Source organism: Scatophagus argus, chromosome 5 (assembly GCF_020382885.2).
Source record: "Scatophagus argus isolate fScaArg1 chromosome 5, fScaArg1.pri, whole genome shotgun sequence".
Lineage (NCBI taxonomy): Eukaryota > Metazoa > Chordata > Actinopteri > Scatophagidae > Scatophagus > Scatophagus argus.
In genome coordinates this window covers 6,250,878-6,270,106 of record NC_058497.1, presented here as the reverse complement: position 1 = coordinate 6,270,106, position 19,229 = coordinate 6,250,878, and the positions used below count along the sequence as shown (strand labels likewise).

At 40.1% G+C, this 19,229-nt stretch overlaps 3 protein-coding genes and 1 long non-coding RNA gene across 6 annotated transcripts; all 4 read left to right on the top strand.

Moving 5' to 3' along the window:
- Positions 1-215: 215 nt before the first annotated feature.
- Positions 216-2,565, top strand: LOC124059464 (apolipoprotein A-I-like). Its single transcript, XM_046389465.1, has 4 exons — positions 216-320; positions 975-1,026; positions 1,241-1,385; positions 1,539-2,565. The coding sequence occupies exons 2-4, from the start codon at positions 984-986 to the stop codon at positions 2,140-2,142; spliced, it is 792 nt and encodes a 263-aa protein (XP_046245421.1). The 5' UTR covers positions 216-320; positions 975-983; the 3' UTR covers positions 2,143-2,565.
- Positions 2,566-3,736: 1,171 nt separating this feature from the next.
- LOC124058995 (T-box transcription factor TBX1-A) lies at positions 3,737-7,504 on the top strand. Its single transcript, XM_046388654.1, has 7 exons — positions 3,737-5,073; positions 5,176-5,277; positions 5,513-5,684; positions 5,790-5,945; positions 6,144-6,211; positions 6,557-6,666; positions 6,877-7,504. Exons 1-7 carry the CDS (start codon positions 4,820-4,822, stop codon positions 7,059-7,061), a joined length of 1,047 nt encoding a protein of 348 aa, XP_046244610.1. The 5' UTR covers positions 3,737-4,819; the 3' UTR covers positions 7,062-7,504.
- Positions 7,505-8,073: 569 nt separating this feature from the next.
- Positions 8,074-18,939, top strand: bace1 (beta-secretase 1). 3 transcript variants are annotated; one of them, XM_046389667.1, is made up of 10 exons: positions 8,074-8,275; positions 8,729-8,987; positions 12,374-12,462; positions 13,216-13,432; positions 13,857-13,994; positions 14,086-14,220; positions 14,329-14,430; positions 15,432-15,581; positions 16,979-17,150; positions 17,380-18,939. In XM_046389667.1, the coding sequence occupies exons 1-10, from the start codon at positions 8,241-8,243 to the stop codon at positions 17,616-17,618; spliced, it is 1,536 nt and encodes a 511-aa protein (XP_046245623.1). In that variant the 5' UTR covers positions 8,074-8,240; the 3' UTR covers positions 17,619-18,939. The 3 variants fall into 3 exon arrangements, with proteins under 3 accessions (XP_046245623.1, XP_046245622.1, XP_046245625.1); XM_046389669.1 differs by having other exon boundaries at positions 8,086-8,202; XM_046389666.1 differs by having other exon boundaries at positions 8,075-8,987.
- Positions 9,803-12,070, top strand: LOC124059562. The gene is made up of 3 exons (XR_006843405.1): positions 9,803-9,843; positions 11,103-11,393; positions 11,936-12,070. It is a non-coding gene; the product is annotated as an uncharacterized LOC124059562 (long non-coding RNA).
- Positions 18,940-19,229: the final 290 nt, after the last annotated feature.

Sequence of the window (19,229 nt, the reverse complement as noted above, 5' to 3'; positions counted from 1 at the left end):
AATGAAGAATTTAGAAGATTGTCAATAAATGGTTGCACTCCTGAAAAACTTACAGAACATCTTTGATGTTCATAACGTATAGTGAATCTGTGACCGCATCTGTGCTGAGTGATCTCCTCCCAGCAGGTGACCATTGAACTCTCAACCCCGTCCCCCTGCTGAGGGAGATGGCAGGGGGGTGAGGTCCACCTCCACGGAGACACATAGCCCTCATACCTCCACCCCCACCCCTCCTCCCCACATGGACTCATCCCTCTACGGGGCACTATAAAAAGTCTGCTCTTGCTGAAGTTGTTCAGTTTCGTCAAGAACTCCACCAGGTAAGACAAACAACTGCTGTGGCTCTGACTGGGACTTTGGCTGTGGAATAGGCTGTCATAAAAGATGATCTGTTAGAGCTTCTTAAACTTTGATGAAGTTGTGAACTGGTGCCAAAAGAGATTCTGTGCAAGAATAAGAAGTTGTTCAAACTTTTAACCATGACTGTTGATAATATTACATTTATCTATCTGTAACTATGGGATAATGCTGTAGCAGGAAATCAAGAGATTCATAAATTTAAGTGATCCAGGACTGAGATTTTGAGATCAAAGATATGTTTTGCTTACTGTGATTTACTGGAAAGCCTGTAACAAGATTACATAGCAATTCAGAGCTAATCTGCTTGAGCTGTCTCTCTAATTTGTTGTCATCCCTAATCTACCCAGATTACAGGTTCTTTTAAGAAGCCACCATATGTTTAGTGTTAACTCATGTGTGCCAATTCAGGGATGAGTATGTAGCTTTAATGGCATGTTAAGGCATTCTTTTTCTTTTAAGCCTACTTACCCTGGCCTTCATGTGGGTTTAGATGGAGGATTCCCGATGGATTAATGGGTTCCCATTTTTAAGTTGTTCTTTGTTGAAACTCCTTTAACTGTTGTATTGTGAGTGTTACGTGTACTGAATATTTGTTACCACTCTTTCCACTTTAGACCACCATCATGAAGTTTGTGGCTCTCGCTCTCACCCTGCTGCTGGCTGTCGGTGAGTACTGAATGCACTGTTTCTTACTCAAGGGAAAGACTTAATCTGTACAGCTTTGCTCAGTCCGTACATTACACAGCATTTGAAATATTTTAAAAGATATTTGAAATACAGTGTTTTCTGATTGCTTACTTAACTCACTCTCTTTCGGCTCATCTCTTTTCCCCATCTTTCCTTTCCTTTCCTTTCCTTTCCCTTCCTTTCCTTCTCTCAGGCTCTCAGGCCGCTTCCCTGCAGGCTGATGCTCCCTCTCAGCTGGCACACTTGCGGGCTGCTGTGGATGTCTACATGAACCAGGCAAAGGACAGTGCCAACAAAGCCCTCGCACATCTCGATGACACTGAGTACAGGGAACTCAAGTAAGTCTTCAACATTCACTTCAGTCAGTCCCAATTTATATAACTGATACTTGCTATGTCACTGGTTCATTCACCTTTCTGGAGTTCTCTTGTCACCACTTTCTAATTGATATGTTTATTTAACTTTTGCTCCGCTTCTCTATCCTCTTCCAGGACCATGCTCTCTCAGCGCATGGAAGATATGTACAATCAGATCAAAGCTCTGCAGGGAGCTGTTTCCCCCGTCACTGACAACATTGTCAACACCATCTCTGATGCCACCGCTGAGTTCCGTGCCTCTGTCATAAGCGATATTGATGCCCTGAAGGCCGAAATTGAACCCAAGCGTACTCATCTGAGGGAAGTTGTTGCAAAACACATTGAAGAGTACCGTACCCAGTTGGAGCCCATCATCACAGAGTACCAAACCAGGCACGCAGCTGAGATGGAAGCTCTGAGGGTCAAGCTGGAGCCCGTAATGGCGGAGCTGCGTACCAAGGTGGCTACCAACGTGGAAGAGACCAAGACTGCCCTGATGCCCATTGTGGAGTCTGTGCGTAACAAGCTTACTGAGCGTCTGGAGAACCTGAAGCAGATGGCAAGTCCCTATGTTGAGGAATACAAGGAGCAGTTGAAGCAAGCCTACAGCCAAGCACAGTCCATCAACACTGATGAGCTCACTGCCCTGAAGGAGAAGATTACACCTTTAGCTGAGGATGTCAAGCAAAAGCTCCATGACATCTTCGAGGCCATTGCTTCTACTCTCACCAAGAGCTAAATTCTTTCTACTCTGTCTCTATAACTAACCTCCCCTACGTGCCTGTCCTAGATCCATTCCCCCTTTCTCTCCATTCCATCTCTCCTCACGTGCACATGCAGGCCACCTCCTAAAATGAAGCTCATGCCTAAATGATGTACTTCTTAGCAACAAAATGGCAGGACTCTTGCTCTCTGTCTCCCATCCAAACACCTTACTTCATGCGCACATGCTCAAGCACATGCAAGCAAACACATACACAGACACATATATGCTTTGTTTAACACACAAACGCTTTACTCTTTGCATACCACAGTCAACTACATACATTTTGTGTATTAATTGTGTGTGAATTATCACAAGTGAACCTCTGTGTAATAATGCTTGTCTGAAATCTGTGCTATGACGAAATACAGCTCAATAAACATCTGACTGTTTATACTATTTTGTTTTCTGACTCTAAATTGAACAATGTCATATATAGGGTATATAGATAGACAACAACAAAAAAAAACGCAAATGCAAATATATATAATTCATGTTGTGTATTCAGCATTTACAGTCAAATTAAATAAGCCTTACAGAAACGCTACTGACACAAGGTACAGGTGTTCTGCGTGCATTCTGTAGCATTTGTTTCTTTAGTGAGAGTTTTTGACGCTGCTTTTTTTTTAACCACAAGAAAAAAACGGAGAAGCCCAAAATGTTCACCTTACAATTTCAGTGAAAAAAGAAAACATCTTACTATTATTATTACAAAACAAAAACAAATGTTAGTCATGTCACCAACAAACCTGGCAGCCTGAGATGAGTAAAATTTGGAATATTCTTATTCATGAAAAAAAGTTTCATAGTTTTAAAACTGCTATCTTTGAAAGCCGTGATCAAAGATGTAAAAAAATAATCACTGACAATGTAACTTAAATCTATTTACACATTTTTTCAAATCTATTTTGGCCTGATTATTATGAATTCCATCCATCCATTCATCCATTTTTTCTATTTTCTTTATCCATGCAGGGTCACTGTGTGTGGGGGGGGGGGGGCTGGAAAGGAGGAGTACACCCTGGACTGGTTGTCAGTCAATCACAGGGCTGAGTAACAATCTACAACAATCTACAACACACTGCAATTCTCTTTGTTATTACATCCGTGTCTGCCACATTCAAAGTCAACATCAAAATATAGCTGATTTTATCTAAACTTTTGAAATACATGCAAAGATGTATGTATGTATTATATCAGGAATATAACAGTTCAGCTTCAGAGGAGTGTTTTTGACCTCAGTGAGCCTCTAAGGTCATATCACACAGACAGCCCTTTGACGGGGTCATCATTGATCACAAGCTCCAATGGAAAAGAGCAATATTAATACAATCAGTTCTACTTAAGAGGGGCATCCAATAACATGTGAGAGATTTCCGCCTGTGGTACTGAAAGCTGTGATAAATGAGCTGATCGGGGGTGAAAATCAGCCTATTGACAAACTTACGTCCTGTGCTTTATTAGTGGAAAGTACACTTTTCTGCTTTGGATCCCTCAGGCAGGAACCCTTCAACACTGTCCCATCCTAGAGCCACATGAGTCTCTGCATACACACACACACAGTCTTGTTTCCATCACTTTTGGACCCTAACCTCAACCTAACCTTAAAGCAACTCTTCACCCTAATATTTAATGATTTACATTGTGGGGACTTGCTTTTTGTTCCCATAAGCAAGGCAGGTCCTCACAATGTGACTGTGTAAACAGATTCTTGTCCCCACAACAACAGGAATTTTCCAAATTTCCAAGATCACATATATAATTTGTCCATTACTTGGTTACAAACAATGACACATGTATTCAAGTGACACAAAACCTTTCACGATGCACAAACAGTGACACAAAGACACTTTCAGATAGCTAACAACAAGTAAGAACAACAATAGACATGCATCTTGGACTTTATTAGTGTATTCCTGACAGTTTGATAAGTTGCATTTCATATGTATGTTAGAATGTTTCCATCAAAGCAAACCAGAAATAGCCGCCTAAGTCAGTTTTAGGGAATAGCTAACTTTCTAATTAGTATGGTGTTGAAACGCTGTCCCAAGAACAGGTGCTATGAATAATAAAAGCAGTTTATTGCTGTCTTCATCTGTCCACACCCAGTAACACTGGGCTGATTAGGATGTTATTAATGTCGTACATTTTGGTCAAGACAAGCTCCAGTTAAGACTTTAGGCTATAAGACACAATAACAAAGCCAAACAGGGATTTCAACATGCTCCAAAAAGGTTTTGTGTGTGTGTATGTGCGCACTTATGTATTCACAGTTCGTTGGGAGGCTTGCATGCATGTGTGTGCAGCTGTGATTAGTGCATGTCAGTGGCACTATGAGTATTGTAATGGATGAGGCAGGCACTCAGGTCCCCAGTGAGTGTCTCTCCGTGTATAAAACCAGCTTTTTCCTGGACACAAGCAGTCACGCCTGGATGTACATCTACCACAGTAGTGAGTCTTATGTAAAGACAGGAGCTGCTTCCTATGGTAAGAACTGAACGAACAGACTGGAGTGAACAGAAAAATCAAGAGAAGAGACAAAGCAGCAAATTCATTCATATTACTTATATTGCAGATCTTCAAATGATGGATGGTAAGTGTTTGTTTTATGATCAAACTTGTCTGAGCTCAGTGGAAAAACATTTACGTGATAATGATTATAGACAAAAGAAAAGTTCAACATACATTTCTCCTCTCCTCTCGTGTCCCCTCCCCTCCCCTCCTCTCCTCAGGTCCTCAGCTGTCTCAGAACTGTGAGCTATCTCTGCCCTACTGTGCAGACAAGGGGGCACTGTCGAGTGCCAAGGCCCCCCAGGTCAGTGGGGTACATGTCCAGCTGGAGATGCATGCACTTTGGCAGCAGTTTGATCATCTGGGCACAGAGATGATTGTAACAAAAGCTGGAAGGTAACAATAACGTGCATGTTTATATTTCTCACTACCTTATCTTGCATCTCAGTTTTCCTTTTTGTCTGGCGTCTCACACTACATTATGTTCACAAACTGCAGGAGGATGTTTCCAACATTCCAGGTTCAAATCTCTGGGATGGATCCTACTGCCGAATATGTCCTGCTCATGGACTTTGTCCCTGTTGATGACAAAAGATACAGGTCAGACATGCATGCAGAGTGAGGAGTGCTGTGCCAAGTTGTGTAGTGTATAACAGACTTACTTCTTCCAACATACAGTAAACGTTTTTAGCTTATTTCAGATCTGTTCTAGTATTTACATCAATTTATTTAAGACCATCACTGTCAACCTTTGACCTAGATCTGTGCTATTTTCCCCTCTGCAGCTTACTTTACCAGTCCTGTTTTATATGTTTGAAAAATGTGTGTGTGTCAGATATGCCTTCCACAGCTCATCCTGGTTGGTGGCAGGGCGAGCAGATGTTGTAGCCCCAAGCAGGATGCATTTTCACCCAGACTCACCTGCCTGTGGAGCCCAGTGGATGAAACAGACTGTATCTTTCGACACACTCAAGCTCACCAACAACCTGCTGGATGACAATGGACATGTCAGTCAATGTTTTTAATCATGAAAGAACATAAACAAATGTCTCTTTTTTTTTTACTCTTTTTTGATTTGCTTGTTGTGTTTTCTCCACTTTTCTGTGTGTCAGATGATATTGAACTCAATGCATCGTTATCAGCCACGCTTCCACGTGGTGTATGTGGATCCAGCTCCAAACAGTAACTTAAATGCATACAGAAACTTCTGCTCTTTTTCCTTCCCTGAGACACGCTTTATTGCCGTCACTGCCTACCAGAACCACCGGGTAGGTAACCCAGGATCAGTAGACTTTATACTAAATATTACCATCACACATCTGTTTGACACATTTGTATCAAGTATATGTTTGACATCTTTCTATGAATCACAAAAAGTTTTCATTGTGCATCAAGTGATAATTTAGGGAGCAATTTCTTTGCATGATATCTGTTTTATCTTGCTCCCCTCACCTTGTCTCATTCAGATCACCCAGCTAAAAATTGCTAGCAACCCATTTGCTAAAGGCTTCAGGACTACAGAACCCCAGGACAGGTGAGTGTTTCTCAGTCAGTGAGCTAAGTCTGAATACACTTTGCCTGATTAACAAACATTTTCTTTGGAAAGACAAGCCGAAATTGTGACCAGATCACGGTGCATCATTACGTCTGTTATCAGCTGGTACATACTGATAAGGCAGCAGCCTCGCTGATAGCTAATCTTTGACCTTTGAATGCAATGGGGGTTCTGACATGGCATGTTGTAGGCCATGCACGATAACACTGTGAGAGTGGTTTATAGGAGTTTGCATATGTATGTAAGGGCATGCCTACTATTCTTGTGTGATTATACGCATACATATGACCATATATGTGTAGGGTAATATTTTTATGTGTGTAGGGTGGGTAGTTCTGGACACTTAACAGTGTGGTGTCCACCAGAGGGCAGAGCAGAGCCACTCATCACCAAAACTGGAGAGCAGAGAAGCTGGGACTCAAAGATGTCAACCAGTGAGTATCTATCTCTGTGTGTTACTGTATATGTTGGGTGCAACATGCCTAATCATAAACATCATATATTGTTTCATACTAGTTTGCTTTTCATACAATAGCACATTTTAATCCAATTTTCATTTTCTTTTGGCACAACTTCTTAATTAATTAATAATTAATATTAATACTGATTAATACTTGTCCAACTGTGTTCTCCTGCATCCTCAGTTCAGGAGGACCCAGCCCAGCTGCTGATGGAACAGTGTGAACTGTACCACCACTGTAAAGACTCTGTAGGGCTCACTGTAGGGAGGAAAGATGTGCACAGTATAATAGCACCTGTTTCCTTCCTTCCTATTTCTTCCTACTGGGACTGTCCAGGATCATCTCAAGAGAGCGGCAGTCTGCCATAAGGAAAGAAACTGGCCGAGTTTTGAATCAAATGTCCTTTGTCCCTCATTTGATATCATACAACTTTATTGTGTGCTTAATCATAAATATAGTTTGTGGTCTCCCTGGCAAAATCAATTTACAGGAATATAAACTGTGTATTATGCAAGTATTCCATCAAAAAGATAATGACTAGGGCAATATGATAGATTTCCAGCAGTGACACTATATGCCGTAGCTTACAACAGGAGTCAAGTCACTGTAAAGTACTACAGAATTATAATAGCAATACATCACTGACACACAAAAATCACAAAACACTAAAACCCTACAAACACACAGCTGTGAACAACAAGCACACTATAGTAATTCTCACAAGTAATATTATTAAAATCATACAGTAATTTCTCTTTATTACATTTTTGCAACTGCAATGCATTCACCTCTTGTTTGAGATAATAAAATTACGCTCTGAAATCTCTATGGCTGATTTTTTTGGTATTATGTACTTATATTATAATAATTGTATGGAATATACAAATATAATAATTATTGTAGTTGTTCAGGGTTAGAGCGCGTGGCAATGCATCATATGTCATACAGAAACAAGTGTGACCAGCAAAGCAAAACTTCATTACCCAGAATGTGTGTGAGTATCCCAGGGCTTTCCCGAAGAAGCGACGAGAGCCATGACATGACAGCGCCTTCAAATTAAAAGACGAAAACCAAGTGATACATGGTGTCTATATAGGATTGAAAACACAGGCTGTATGATATTCATCTAGTGTAACATTTCGTAGTTACCTTGTATAACATTTCTCATTATAGCACACACATGAAACTCATATAATGTTTCACTGAGGGATAACTAGACAATAAAAGCAAACTTTCACAGATCGGTTCAGGCACTAATCCTAACTGGTACGTAGCTTGACATTTTAGTTAGGGAATTTTATGCTGTCTTATTTAGAAAAGGCTTACAGGAAGTCGTGTGTTTTTGTATCATAGCTTGACGGTGGTGATGCTTCTGTTTTCACAGTGCTGAAGGATGCAGCCGGGTGAATGGAGGAGGAGGAGGAGGAGGAGGAGGTGAAAGACTGGAAGGCGGGGAACAGAATGAACGGGTCGGGAAAGCTGAAGGATGCGGATTACGGTAGCCCCCCGGTCAGCCTCCCTACCGACGATGGTTCCGATGTTTTGACATGAGGATATGCGGAGAAAACGACACAGGCCTGCGGTTTGTTGATGCACTGAACACGGAGGGAGAGCCTGTAATTTACCCATCGTCTCAAATTATCTGTGACACCGAGGGTTGCCTGGTCTGGTTGTCAGGGTGATTAGATCTCGAAAGATACTCTATACGAGCTTATATGTTATTTGATCGTAGTACACAATTTGTTTTTCCGTGTCGGTTAACGGTGAGACAACTGGAGAGAAAACATAGTGACCCTGTCCATGTTTGTGCTTCAGCTGCCATCATGGTTTTAGCCGTCATTTTAGCATCATCGCCACCTGATCTCTTCTCCCGTGTCGCTGCAGACTGGATGTCAGAGTGAACGGACAGTCGTGAAGTCAAAACCAAACGTACTAAAAACACAATGTTAATGAGTTTCAACATGGAGGCGTCGACGTTAAGGCCTCGCTTGTTGACAGGTCTGTTCATATGGACGACGTTGTGTCTCATCAGCAGCGGTCAATCCGCGCTGGACGCCTCGGGCCTGCCTCTCGCCATCCGCGTGCCACTGCGGCAAGGTGCTCGCGCTGAATCGCCACCGCAGTTGCCACCTGCCGCCGCCGTTACCCGCGGCAACACGGGAAAGTACGCTGCACGCAGGCGAAGAGGAGCTGCAGCGAGCGGCATCAGCTTCGTGGACATGATTGATAACCTGCGTGGGAAGTCTGGTCAGGGATACTACGTGGAAATGGCCGTAGGCTCCCCTCCGCAGAAGGTAAATGTTGTGTGTACATGGCTTTATTAGTATGTTGTTACAGCAGTCTTGAATGTATACAGTCATTTGTCGCGTGTCATTCGACCTATGCATCCAAAATCTATCAAAATGAATTCAAATAACTTCAAACCCGTACACTACACTCAAAAAGCAATACATTTTAACTGCTTTATTAGAAGGAATGTTGTATTTAATAGCAGAATACTAAATGTGCCAACTGTCTATGGTACCACCTTAAATATTCATTAATATTCTGTGTTTTTTATTGATATTAAAGTGAAAAAACGTCTGAGCATTAACATTAAATACATACAGTTTTACATTTGTGGCACTTGAACCTTGTATCAGTGTATCTGTTTATCTTGCTCTGTTTTATCAAGTTCTAAAGATATAGAAACAGCAGCAGCCAAATTGAAATCTCAGTACACTTGAAGTAAAACACACACACTAAGATGTACTGTCCAACTCGGTGGGAGGTATAAACTCATAAAACAACCCGTTTACAGTGTGTGTCTTATATTATTGTTAGTATACTTATACTTTAATATTTGTAGGGTAAGATTTCTGCAACTAAATAGAGACATTAACATTAAAGTCATTTAATGTTAAAGCACCTGAAATATACTGTCTGACTGTCCAATAATGACCCTGCAGTGACAGATGGCTGTGTGTGTGTGTGTGTGAGTGAGTGAAAGTGAGAGAAAGGTCTGAATGATTCAGACAGATAATGGAACCATTAATTCTGCAGAGTGAGGAGTGCCAGCTGGGTGCAGCTGCGGTGTACAGGCTGGCACACAGAGGGCGACGGGTAGAGGGAGGAAGAGAAAGTGATGAAGTGGTAGAAGAGGAGAAGAAGGTGAAAGAGGGAATGGAACAGAGAAATGAATGACGTGAGAGAGATTTAGATGGGCAAGAGTGAATGAGAGTGAGAGCAGAAGGAAAGAGAGAGGGGGGAAGTGAGAATTTGAGAGAAAAAGGCAGGAAGACAAAAACGAAGTGTGTGTGATATTTGTTTACCGAAAGCTCCCTTTCTCACTCTCAAAACCCCACTCTGTCTGCCACCGAGAGATACTCAAGTGTCCTGTATCGGATAGATCTGGCTGGTTGGGAAATTACAGTCTACTGGGTATCTCACTGACTAACAGCAGTGAGACTTTTAAAGCTAGTTTGCAATCCGTTAATAAATAAATACAGAGAGAAGAAGAAGAAGTGCAGAGCACTGTTGGACATGCTCATGGTGTCAAACTGCTTCGCCTGGGTATAGCTACTGTTGAGCAAATAGGTTGTCACCGGTGTGGACACCAGTTTTGTGTAGTTTTTACAGTTTACAAAAGACAACATGCTTAAAATTTGTAATAAATGTTGCACAAGGGCTCAGAGAAAAGGGAAAATATTGCAAGTTATAACACAACAAATCATATTAGAGCTACAGAATATTAAATCATTCATCTTCACTCACTACATGTTACCCTTTCTGACTTTTTCTACTTTTGTAAACTTAAATTTGGACAGTTTATGTTGCAAAAATTAAGGTGAAAGCAGAAGGATCCCTCAGTATATTTAAAGTCTGTGTAAAGCAATTTTAAGTATGTGTTCTGAGTTTTCCAGACCACAGGAAAATGTGTTATTAACCACTCAAAGCTCGGTGATCCTCACAGACTTAGGTAAATAAGCATAACCCGTAGTACAGTTATAACAGCAGTTCCCAGACCTGTGCACATTAATCTAAGTGGAAAAGTGCTGCTCAGGGGTCAGTAACTGTAATATTAATTAAAATGACCAGTCAGGGTAAACATGTCCATAACGGAAAGACCATTTGCAAGTTATTAATAAGTTTCAATAAATATTTTGTCAGGTTATCTACATTTATTTAAGACTTTTAAATGTTTTTAGTAGTCCCTGCCTTTAGATGAGTACAGGTTCATATGAATCAATTTATCAGTCTGTGTATAAAATGAATTGAACTCAAATGATCATAGTAGCAGGACTGCTGAAAGGCCATGATATAGGGTTTTGATGTCAGACTTTTGATACTGGGTAGATGCAGAGTTGACCTCAAGTCATTGATTAACATTAACTTTCAGATATGTTGTGTTTCCTTCTTGTAACCACTAGATAATTTCTCTTCCATGTTAGGGGGGGAAGGGCAAATATAATGACTGGAAGAGACAGGCACTTTGCCAGGGAGGACAGGAAGATGGATAGAGAGAGAGAGAGAAAGAGCAGAGGAAGACATGAGGTCTCAGTGTGTCAGGATGCATCCTGTGGTGTGCTGTGAGTGTTTGTGTATGAAAGAAACAGATCTAGCCTGAGTTGTCAGCAAATCTCTGGCCAAGAGAGGAAGACAGATTGTCTACAGCAATGTAGCAGTGACAGAAGTGGTGTTTGTAGAGACAATAGGTACAGGTATGTAATACTGACATTAATGCATGTGGGTGTGAGGTGGACAGAGTCAGTATTTATTCTGGGCTTTCAGGCCCAGCCCTTGAGACAGTACATCTCTGGATATTTAAAGAGTCCATCTATTATTGAACAGCTTGCTGTGGAGCTGTGACTGTCTATCTTTTCTTCTTTTTGTGTTTTCCTGTACCACACTGTCTAGGAGTTGTTGTTTCACCTTATATGTCAATAAACAAAATAGTACAATATGTGCTTATGTCACTGTAACAAAGGAAACAAAAATTAAACACACAACCATAACAGTAGTATGTGTTAATTAGAACTATACATGTGAAAATGTCTTAATTGAACTCTAAAATGCATAAGTCGCCCAAAGTACCAAAGATTTATGACAAGCAGCAGTTTATATATGTGTGGAGTATAATTCATAATGGTTGATGTGCATATACGGTAGGTCATTCATATGTCTGTCTTCATCACCAACTGCCATTGTGCTCCATTCACACATTCACTAACTGTTTTGACTGATTGTGCAAAATATGATACAGAGATGCAGACAGAAGACGGGGAGATGTGAGAGAGAGGGCAACCTGAGAGGAGGAGAGGGTTAGAATGGAGACAGAGAGGGGACAGAGAAGGACATCTAGGGCAACAAGAGTCAGTACAGGACACTACAAGAGAGAGAGATAAAATAAGAAATTCTGTAAGAGGTAAGATGGCTACTTGCAGTAATGGAGAAATTTTTTTGAAAAAATTGCTTATGAGACAGTATAAAATACCACATCAAAAGCCCTACACAGAAAATGACCATGTTTATCTCTAAGCTTGCAAAGATACATTAAACCTCCTTTCATAGACTGCATTTAATCAGTTACACGTGTAACCCAGATATCACTTCTATAAAACTATCCATTTTTGTAAGATGCACACAACATACAACTTAATAAACCTTTCTGTCTGTCCCCTTCCTCTTTCTGTCTCATTAGTTGAACATCCTGGTGGATACTGGAAGCAGTAACTTTGCTGTCGGGGCTGCTGCTCATCCCTTCCTGCGCAGATACTACCATCGGTCACTGTGAGTAGAGACACTCATTCGCATTTCCTTCTAAAAATGTTTGCAGTGTTTCAGTGTTTTCCTGTTTTACTTAAAATAATCAGATTTTTTTGCTTCCGTGTAAGTTATTAAGTATTGTGGCAGATTAAGGTTCTCTGTACTAACATGATTTACCATGTAATACTTACATGCTTAGGAATCTTATGTGGCAAATTAAATGTTAGAACTGACATCACAGTGGGAAATTATAGGCTCATAGTCTGCATCATATTACTTTGGATAGCATTAAACTGATTTAAATTTAGTGACAATGCTTTTACATACAAGAAGAAGAAGAAGAAAAATGAATAAAAAGTTTAAAGTTAGCGTTTATATTTGTTCATATTCACCTGACAATCCCCGACTAGGAACCCTAATGAATGATGCCAGTGATGCCACTGTATGAACCATCACACTGCTTGCACTACATGTATATATATATATATCTATATATATATATATATATTTTTTTTTCTTCTTGTAAATACTTTATTCTTCAATTTTTATTATTATTATTTGTTATTTTGTATGGTGCACAGGAGAGAGAAAATCCAGAGTCTTATATGGTCACACGTACTTGACAAATAAAGCTGATTCTGATTCTGATTCTGATATCATCGTTAAAACCTTGAAATTATTTACTGTAATACCACAACCCTGGAACAACCACTTTTCTTTTTCCTCCACTATTTTATCCCTTCCTTCACTTTTTTTCCCACTCTGTTGCTTTCACAGCTCCAGCTCATACCGTGACCAGGGTAGGAGTGTGTATGTACCCTACACCCAGGGTCGCTGGGAAGGTGAGCTGGGCACTGACCTGGTCTCTGTTCCACATGGCCCTAACGCCACGCTGCGTGCCAATATCGCTGCAATCACCCAGTCAGATCGCTTTTTCATCAATGGATCCAACTGGGAGGGAATCCTGGGGCTGGCCTATGCTGACATTGCCCGGGTAAGAGCAGCGAATTGCTTTGTCTGAAAAATCTTCTCAGGAAGAGCCAAAGAGGGATCCTTCTCCCAGGTCAGACAGATGTGAAAGAAGACAAAATTTATACTCTACTTATATATGTAGACTGTAAAATGGAATTGAGCATGTGGTATAGTATTTTATTATTGTTTAAAACTGTATTTAATGTATTTTGAGAAAAATTCAGAAGAGAGCTGTTTTTGCTGGGAAGGAGAGAGAGGGGAGAAGAGAGGCAGGATGAGACCTGATTTGACAGCACTTAGGCTGATAGGTCAGAAGGAGGAGGAGGAGGATGAGGTTTGGTTTTGAAAATTAAAAGCTGAAAGCTAATAACAGCAGCTTGGGTTTGCCATTCAAAAGTAAAGCTATCCTACACGTGTCTCTCTCTCTCTCTATTCTCTCTCCCCAGCCTGATGAGACACTGGAGCCTTTCTTTGACTCTCTCGTTCGCCAGACTCCTGTCCCCAACCTCTTCTCTCTCCAGTTGTGTGGAGCCGGCTTCACCCAAAACTACTCCCTGGGCAGCGCCACTGTTGGCGGCAGCATGGTGAGATGCACGTAGGCACATACCCAGCTGCACACCATCTAAGATCATATTTGGAGCCAGTACTGGATTCTGTTTTTCCAAATGCTTTTAGATAATCGGAGGAGTGGACCCATCACTCTATGTGGGAGAGCTTTGGTACACTCCCATCCGCAGAGAGTGGTACTATGAGGTCATAATCGTTCGTATTGAAGTGAATGGACAGGACCTCAACATGGATTGTAAAGAGGTAAGATAGATTGAGTGTAAATAAGAAAGAAATAAAAAATTAATGGTCAGTCATTGTTTCTAAAGGCTAAGAAAGAGATTTCTACTTTGTATTTATCTTCTTTCACAGTACAACTATGATAAGAGTATTGTGGACAGTGGCACCACTAACCTTCGACTGCCAAGAAAAGTCTTCCAGGCTGCAGTCAAAGCTATTGAAGCAGCCTCTTCGGTAAGTCCTTACTATACTACAGATACCTTAATTTCCTTATTTCCTTATTCGTTATTATCAGCATAAGACTGTTCTGTTAATTTTGTTCATCCTTTGTTACTTTGGCTGCCCTAGTCATGGCTGATTTCTTGAGATATATGATAAAAGCAGATGATATTGTTTTGCTTAACAAGGAAAAGCTACAGACTTGTTTTATTAGATGGATATTTTTTAAAAGGAAACACTTCTCATTAATACAATGGTGAGAGACTAGCGAAGACAACCGATGTGGACAGGATGTCTTGCATCTATAGTAATATTAGATCTTATAAAAAAATAGCATTTAAAAAACTTGAGACGTGTTAGTCTTTATACATAGGCCTTCATTTCCTAAAAACCTCAACTTTTTTTCCCGTTGACTTACTATTACAGTAACAAATAGTTTTTGTGCCGACAAAATTTTCTGGTGAATATCTGCAGTGTAACAAAAAACGTGATCAGTTCCTGTTTAGATATTTTCTCAAAGTCAGTATATTGAATGTATGACCTCATCACCTTCATTGATGTAAATATATACTGATTCTGAATTTGATAACAGCAACAGGGACAACAAAAGACTAAGAAAGTTGTGAAATGCTCAGAGGACACCTGTCTGGAACATTCCACAGGTAAACAGGTCCACTGGTAACAGGTGATCATCATAACTGGGTATGAAAGAAGCGTCCTCGAAAGGCTCAGTTGTTCACTAGCAAGGCTGGGCCAACATGGGAACGCTCTGTAAAACACTTTGTCAGTAAAAATGGTTTGTTTGCAAGTGTTCTGTTTTTATGTACGGTCTGCTCGGAGTCCCAACGTTTTAGGAATCAAGATTTTATATCTTTTAACAAAGTTAATGAATTACATCTGCATCTATCCTCAATGTTTAGCTCAGCTTGCATTTTATCTGTACTTCCTTTTACTCACCACCCAAATGCTGATTGCACTACTCTGTTTTGCTCTAACCTCCTGACCCTGTTTTTCAGACAGAGCAGTTTCCCTCTGGCTTCTGGCTTGGGGAGCAGCTGGTATGTTGGCAGGCTGGCACTACACCCTGGCACATCTTCCCGGTCATCTCCCTCTACCTGATGAGTGAAAACCACAACCAGTCCTTCAGAATCTCCATCCTACCGCAGGTATCCGAGTACTGGAACTGAATGTGCTGACTTTGTGATGTTTCAATGGGACCCTTTGAAATTGCTGCTGCTGACAGGTGTTTAATTCAGTCTCTCAGAAGGTTCTACATTTAAAATAATTTAAATGACTTTGTCATTAGTATGAGTAATGTCCTCTGTAATTATGAGGTTTCAGAATGAGGTGTTTTCATTTCCCTGTGCACTCTTACAGCAAGTCTGGTCGCAATATGTTACCCTGACCTTCAGCTATGCTCTTTTAAATAGCCCTCAACGAATGAAAGCCTAGCTAGGCACCATGAGAAAAAATGACCACATTTCAAAGAAAATTGCCTTTGAATATATTTTCTTATTTTCTTAAGGTTTTCATAAATCTGTGAATAGTAAATACTTGTCTGTCTTCTGATACTGTAATCTTCATTGTTTGTGAAGAAGACACAAAGCTTGCAATTTGTAATAAAAGTAAGCCCAAAGTAAACCATGGAGAACTATCATGAAAACATTTTGGAACTTGTAGAAGTTAACAAAGGAAAAGCAGCTAAAGCTAACCAGAGCTCAGTGCCAGACACAAGCCAGCAGACTGTACTGTCTTTCCTTGGTATGAGCTGTGAAAGAACCAAAGCAATTCAGAGGAAAATTATGTAACTCATGGCCCTAGATGAGCAATCTTTTTCCGTAATTGAGAATAGGGGCTTCAGAAATCTGCTAAATTACCTCAGTGGCAATGAATTTCTAAGTAAATGACATTTGTTTTGTTATATAGATCTGCTGCACCAGCTTTTGTTTGATAAAGTAAAATATGTCAGATAAAGCTGGGTGTACAGCTTATTTTCAGTTAATTGTTATTTGTAACTCTTTCCAGTTTCTTTATATTGAGAGGAAATTATGAAGTTTAACAATTTCTTTCATTATGAAAGTAAACCTTTGCATTTCAGAAAAGTTGATTTTTGTTTGTATATGTTGTCAATTATAGTTCTTAGAAAGAAAATCGGAATAGGAAAAAATTGATATTGGCAAGTCACACTTACAAAAAAAGTTGAAACTGGCTAAGAAAATTGCAGTTGGTGCAACTGTTAAAACCCAGGGTATTCCCTTTTATAAGAAGGTCTACCAGGTCTACTGTACAACATATCTACTTTCATGAAAATATAAAACACATTGGAAAAAATATGAAATATAACACAGGAAGTGTTAAGTTGTCACCAAATCCACATAAGATTTTACAGTGAATTAAAAGGTCCTGTTCATAATTTAGCATAAAGTTGCACATAACTATATTTAAAGTGAAAGCTGTGTTGGTATTAGGCATTACACTTAGCTAAGGGTGTGTGTGTTTGTCCTGTTCTTGTTTTACACTCCTTTTTCCTTTTCTTTATTATTTTTCATTTTTGTGTACGCAGCAATACCTGCGGCCAGTCGAGGATGTGGCCTCTGCCCAGGAGGACTGCTATAAGTTTGCTGTGTCCCAGTCTAGCACTGGTACAGTGATGGGGGCTGTCATCATGGAAGGTTTCTATGTGGTCTTTGACCGAGAAAATAAACGCATTGGCTTTGCCGTTAGCACCTGCCATGGTGAGTGGGAGAGGGTGGAAGGGATGAGAAGGGGTTAAGGGAAAAGGAAGGAAGAATTATGGACGCTCAAGCGTTGGGCTTAAGGCAAGAAAATGTAACATAGAAAATGCAGAATATATGTTAATAGCAGCCCACCTAATATTTATTTGCAGTAATAATAACGTACAGTATCTGTTATCCTTATGTTTGTATTTCACAAATACTTACAATCCTATTCTCCTGTTTGTAGTGCATGATGACTTTCGCACAGCTTCTGTGAAAGGCCCGTTCCATGGTGTCGACTTGGAGGACTGTGGCTACAACATCCCTCAGACGGACGAGTCCACTCTTATGACCATTGCCTACATCATGGCGGGAATCTGCGCACTTTTCATGCTGCCACTGTGTCTCATGGTCTGCCAGTGGCGCTTCGCTCGCTGCATCCACCCACATGGAGACTTTGCTGATGACATCTCACTCCTTAAATGATGACGGGGTAGGGGGAAACAAAAGAGTCATAGAGACCTACATTTGAAACCTGGGACATAGATGGATTGTGGTAAAATGGTTGTACACTGTTAATGTTGGTGCTGTTGAAAGGGAGCTTTGAGAACGTTATTCAAGAATGTAACATATGAAGCATAAAAATATTGACATACAGTATATACACAGTGAACAGTTCTGCCCTCAAATTGGAGAGCACTTGAGGATAACTAGAGCCATTACTAACCTGGAGGAAAAAGAAAAAAATTGTTGTCATCAGTGCCAACTTTGCCTGTTAAAGCTACCTATGCAGATCAGCATGGCTGGATGAACTTCAATAGGAAAAATTAGACACACAAAATCAGCTCGCTCTTATAAACAGTGTATAATCAGACACCACAGAGACGGATTGGATTTGGAATTTTGAAAGGTTTGTCTCATAACATTGCAGACGTCCACACAAAGAAAACAAAGTAGAAACATGGCTAAGAGACTCATGAACTGGATGTGAATACAGTGGGGAATGATGTGAATCAGCGTGTAGTCAAATGCGGTTTGCCATGGTGTGACTTGGACGTGTGAGTGTGTGGTTACATGTGTGTTTGCTTATAGATCAACTGTTTGTGGCTTGCGACTGAATGAGACAAGGTTGATATGTGTGAGCATGCTTGTATGTGTGCACAGCTGCACTGTAAGTGAAGAGTATACAGACTGATTTAATGAAAATGATACTACTGAATATGAATAGCATCTATTAAAATACACTATTTTATAAGAACTCTGCAAATTAAGGAAGCATAAAGAGGCTAATTTGATGAAATATCAGATTGTAAGAGCATTTACTGGATAAAATCAGTTTTGCTTTGTGCGAAACTGAGACTACTGAACACTCAGTATCAGATGTCACTTTTTCTTCTTATACTGATAGCTTAAATATATCTATTGTCCACAAAATTTGTGCATTCCAAATCGTTTACTGGGCAGGTACACATACACAAAATACACATCGCTTATCCTAGTGCTACACCATTTGATGATTTGCACATGTAACACCACATTACATGTTAACAAACCAAGACTTAATAGGGCTTCTTTCACAGAGACAGAAACAGCCTAACTAACTACATCTTTCAATGGGGACCATTTACGCTTGGACAAGGAAACCAGCCCAAAGTATGTTACACACTAAAGAACACTATGTATGTCGACAAGAGACAGTTTATATTGTCTCTCAGCAAGCTGTACATAGGTAAACTCAGAACTGTATATTTATCTGTCAGACGCTGGCAGCACTGTTCAACAAATAAAGTACTTATTGTAACTGTAACATGGTGTGATTTTCATTTATTCATACAAAATATCCAAAATAACCTGAAGCATGTGAATTTCACTGTTTCAGTGTAAAAAAAAAAAGAAAAATGTACAAAGATTTAGTGTCGTTTTACCTAATAAATGTCATGTAAAAAAAATAATGAAAAATACATAGTCTAAATAACAAAGGCAGAAACTCCACAGTTCTAAAAAATAATATTTGGGGCATGGTGGAGCTGTTTTCAATAAATGTTACTAAATTGGGATATCAGAAAAACTAAACTTTTTTAGTATAAGTAGGACATG

Excerpts from the sequence above, each read along its gene's own strand:
- LOC124059464 (XM_046389465.1), top strand. The coding sequence starts at position 984 with ATGAAGTTTGTGGCTCTCGCTCTCACCCTGCTGCTGGCTGTCG. Across the intron at positions 1,027-1,240 it reads CACCCTGCTGCTGGCTGTCG|GCTCTCAGGCCGCTTCCCTG; the intron begins GTGAGTACTGAA and ends TCCTTCTCTCAG. Across the intron at positions 1,386-1,538 it reads ACTGAGTACAGGGAACTCAA|GACCATGCTCTCTCAGCGCA; the intron begins GTAAGTCTTCAA and ends ATCCTCTTCCAG.
- LOC124058995 (XM_046388654.1), top strand. The coding sequence starts at position 4,820 with ATGATTATAGACAAAAGAAAAGTTCAACATACATTTCTCCTCTCCTCT. Across the intron at positions 5,278-5,512 it reads GTTGATGACAAAAGATACAG|ATATGCCTTCCACAGCTCAT; the intron begins GTCAGACATGCA and ends TGTGTGTGTCAG. Across the intron at positions 5,946-6,143 it reads CTGCCTACCAGAACCACCGG|ATCACCCAGCTAAAAATTGC; the intron begins GTAGGTAACCCA and ends TGTCTCATTCAG.
- bace1 (XM_046389666.1), top strand. The coding sequence starts at position 8,637 with ATGTTAATGAGTTTCAACATGGAGGCGTCGACGTTAAGGCCTCGCTTG. Across the intron at positions 13,433-13,856 it reads CCTATGCTGACATTGCCCGG|CCTGATGAGACACTGGAGCC; the intron begins GTAAGAGCAGCG and ends CTCTCTCCCCAG. Across the intron at positions 14,431-15,431 it reads CTATTGAAGCAGCCTCTTCG|ACAGAGCAGTTTCCCTCTGG; the intron begins GTAAGTCCTTAC and ends CCTGTTTTTCAG.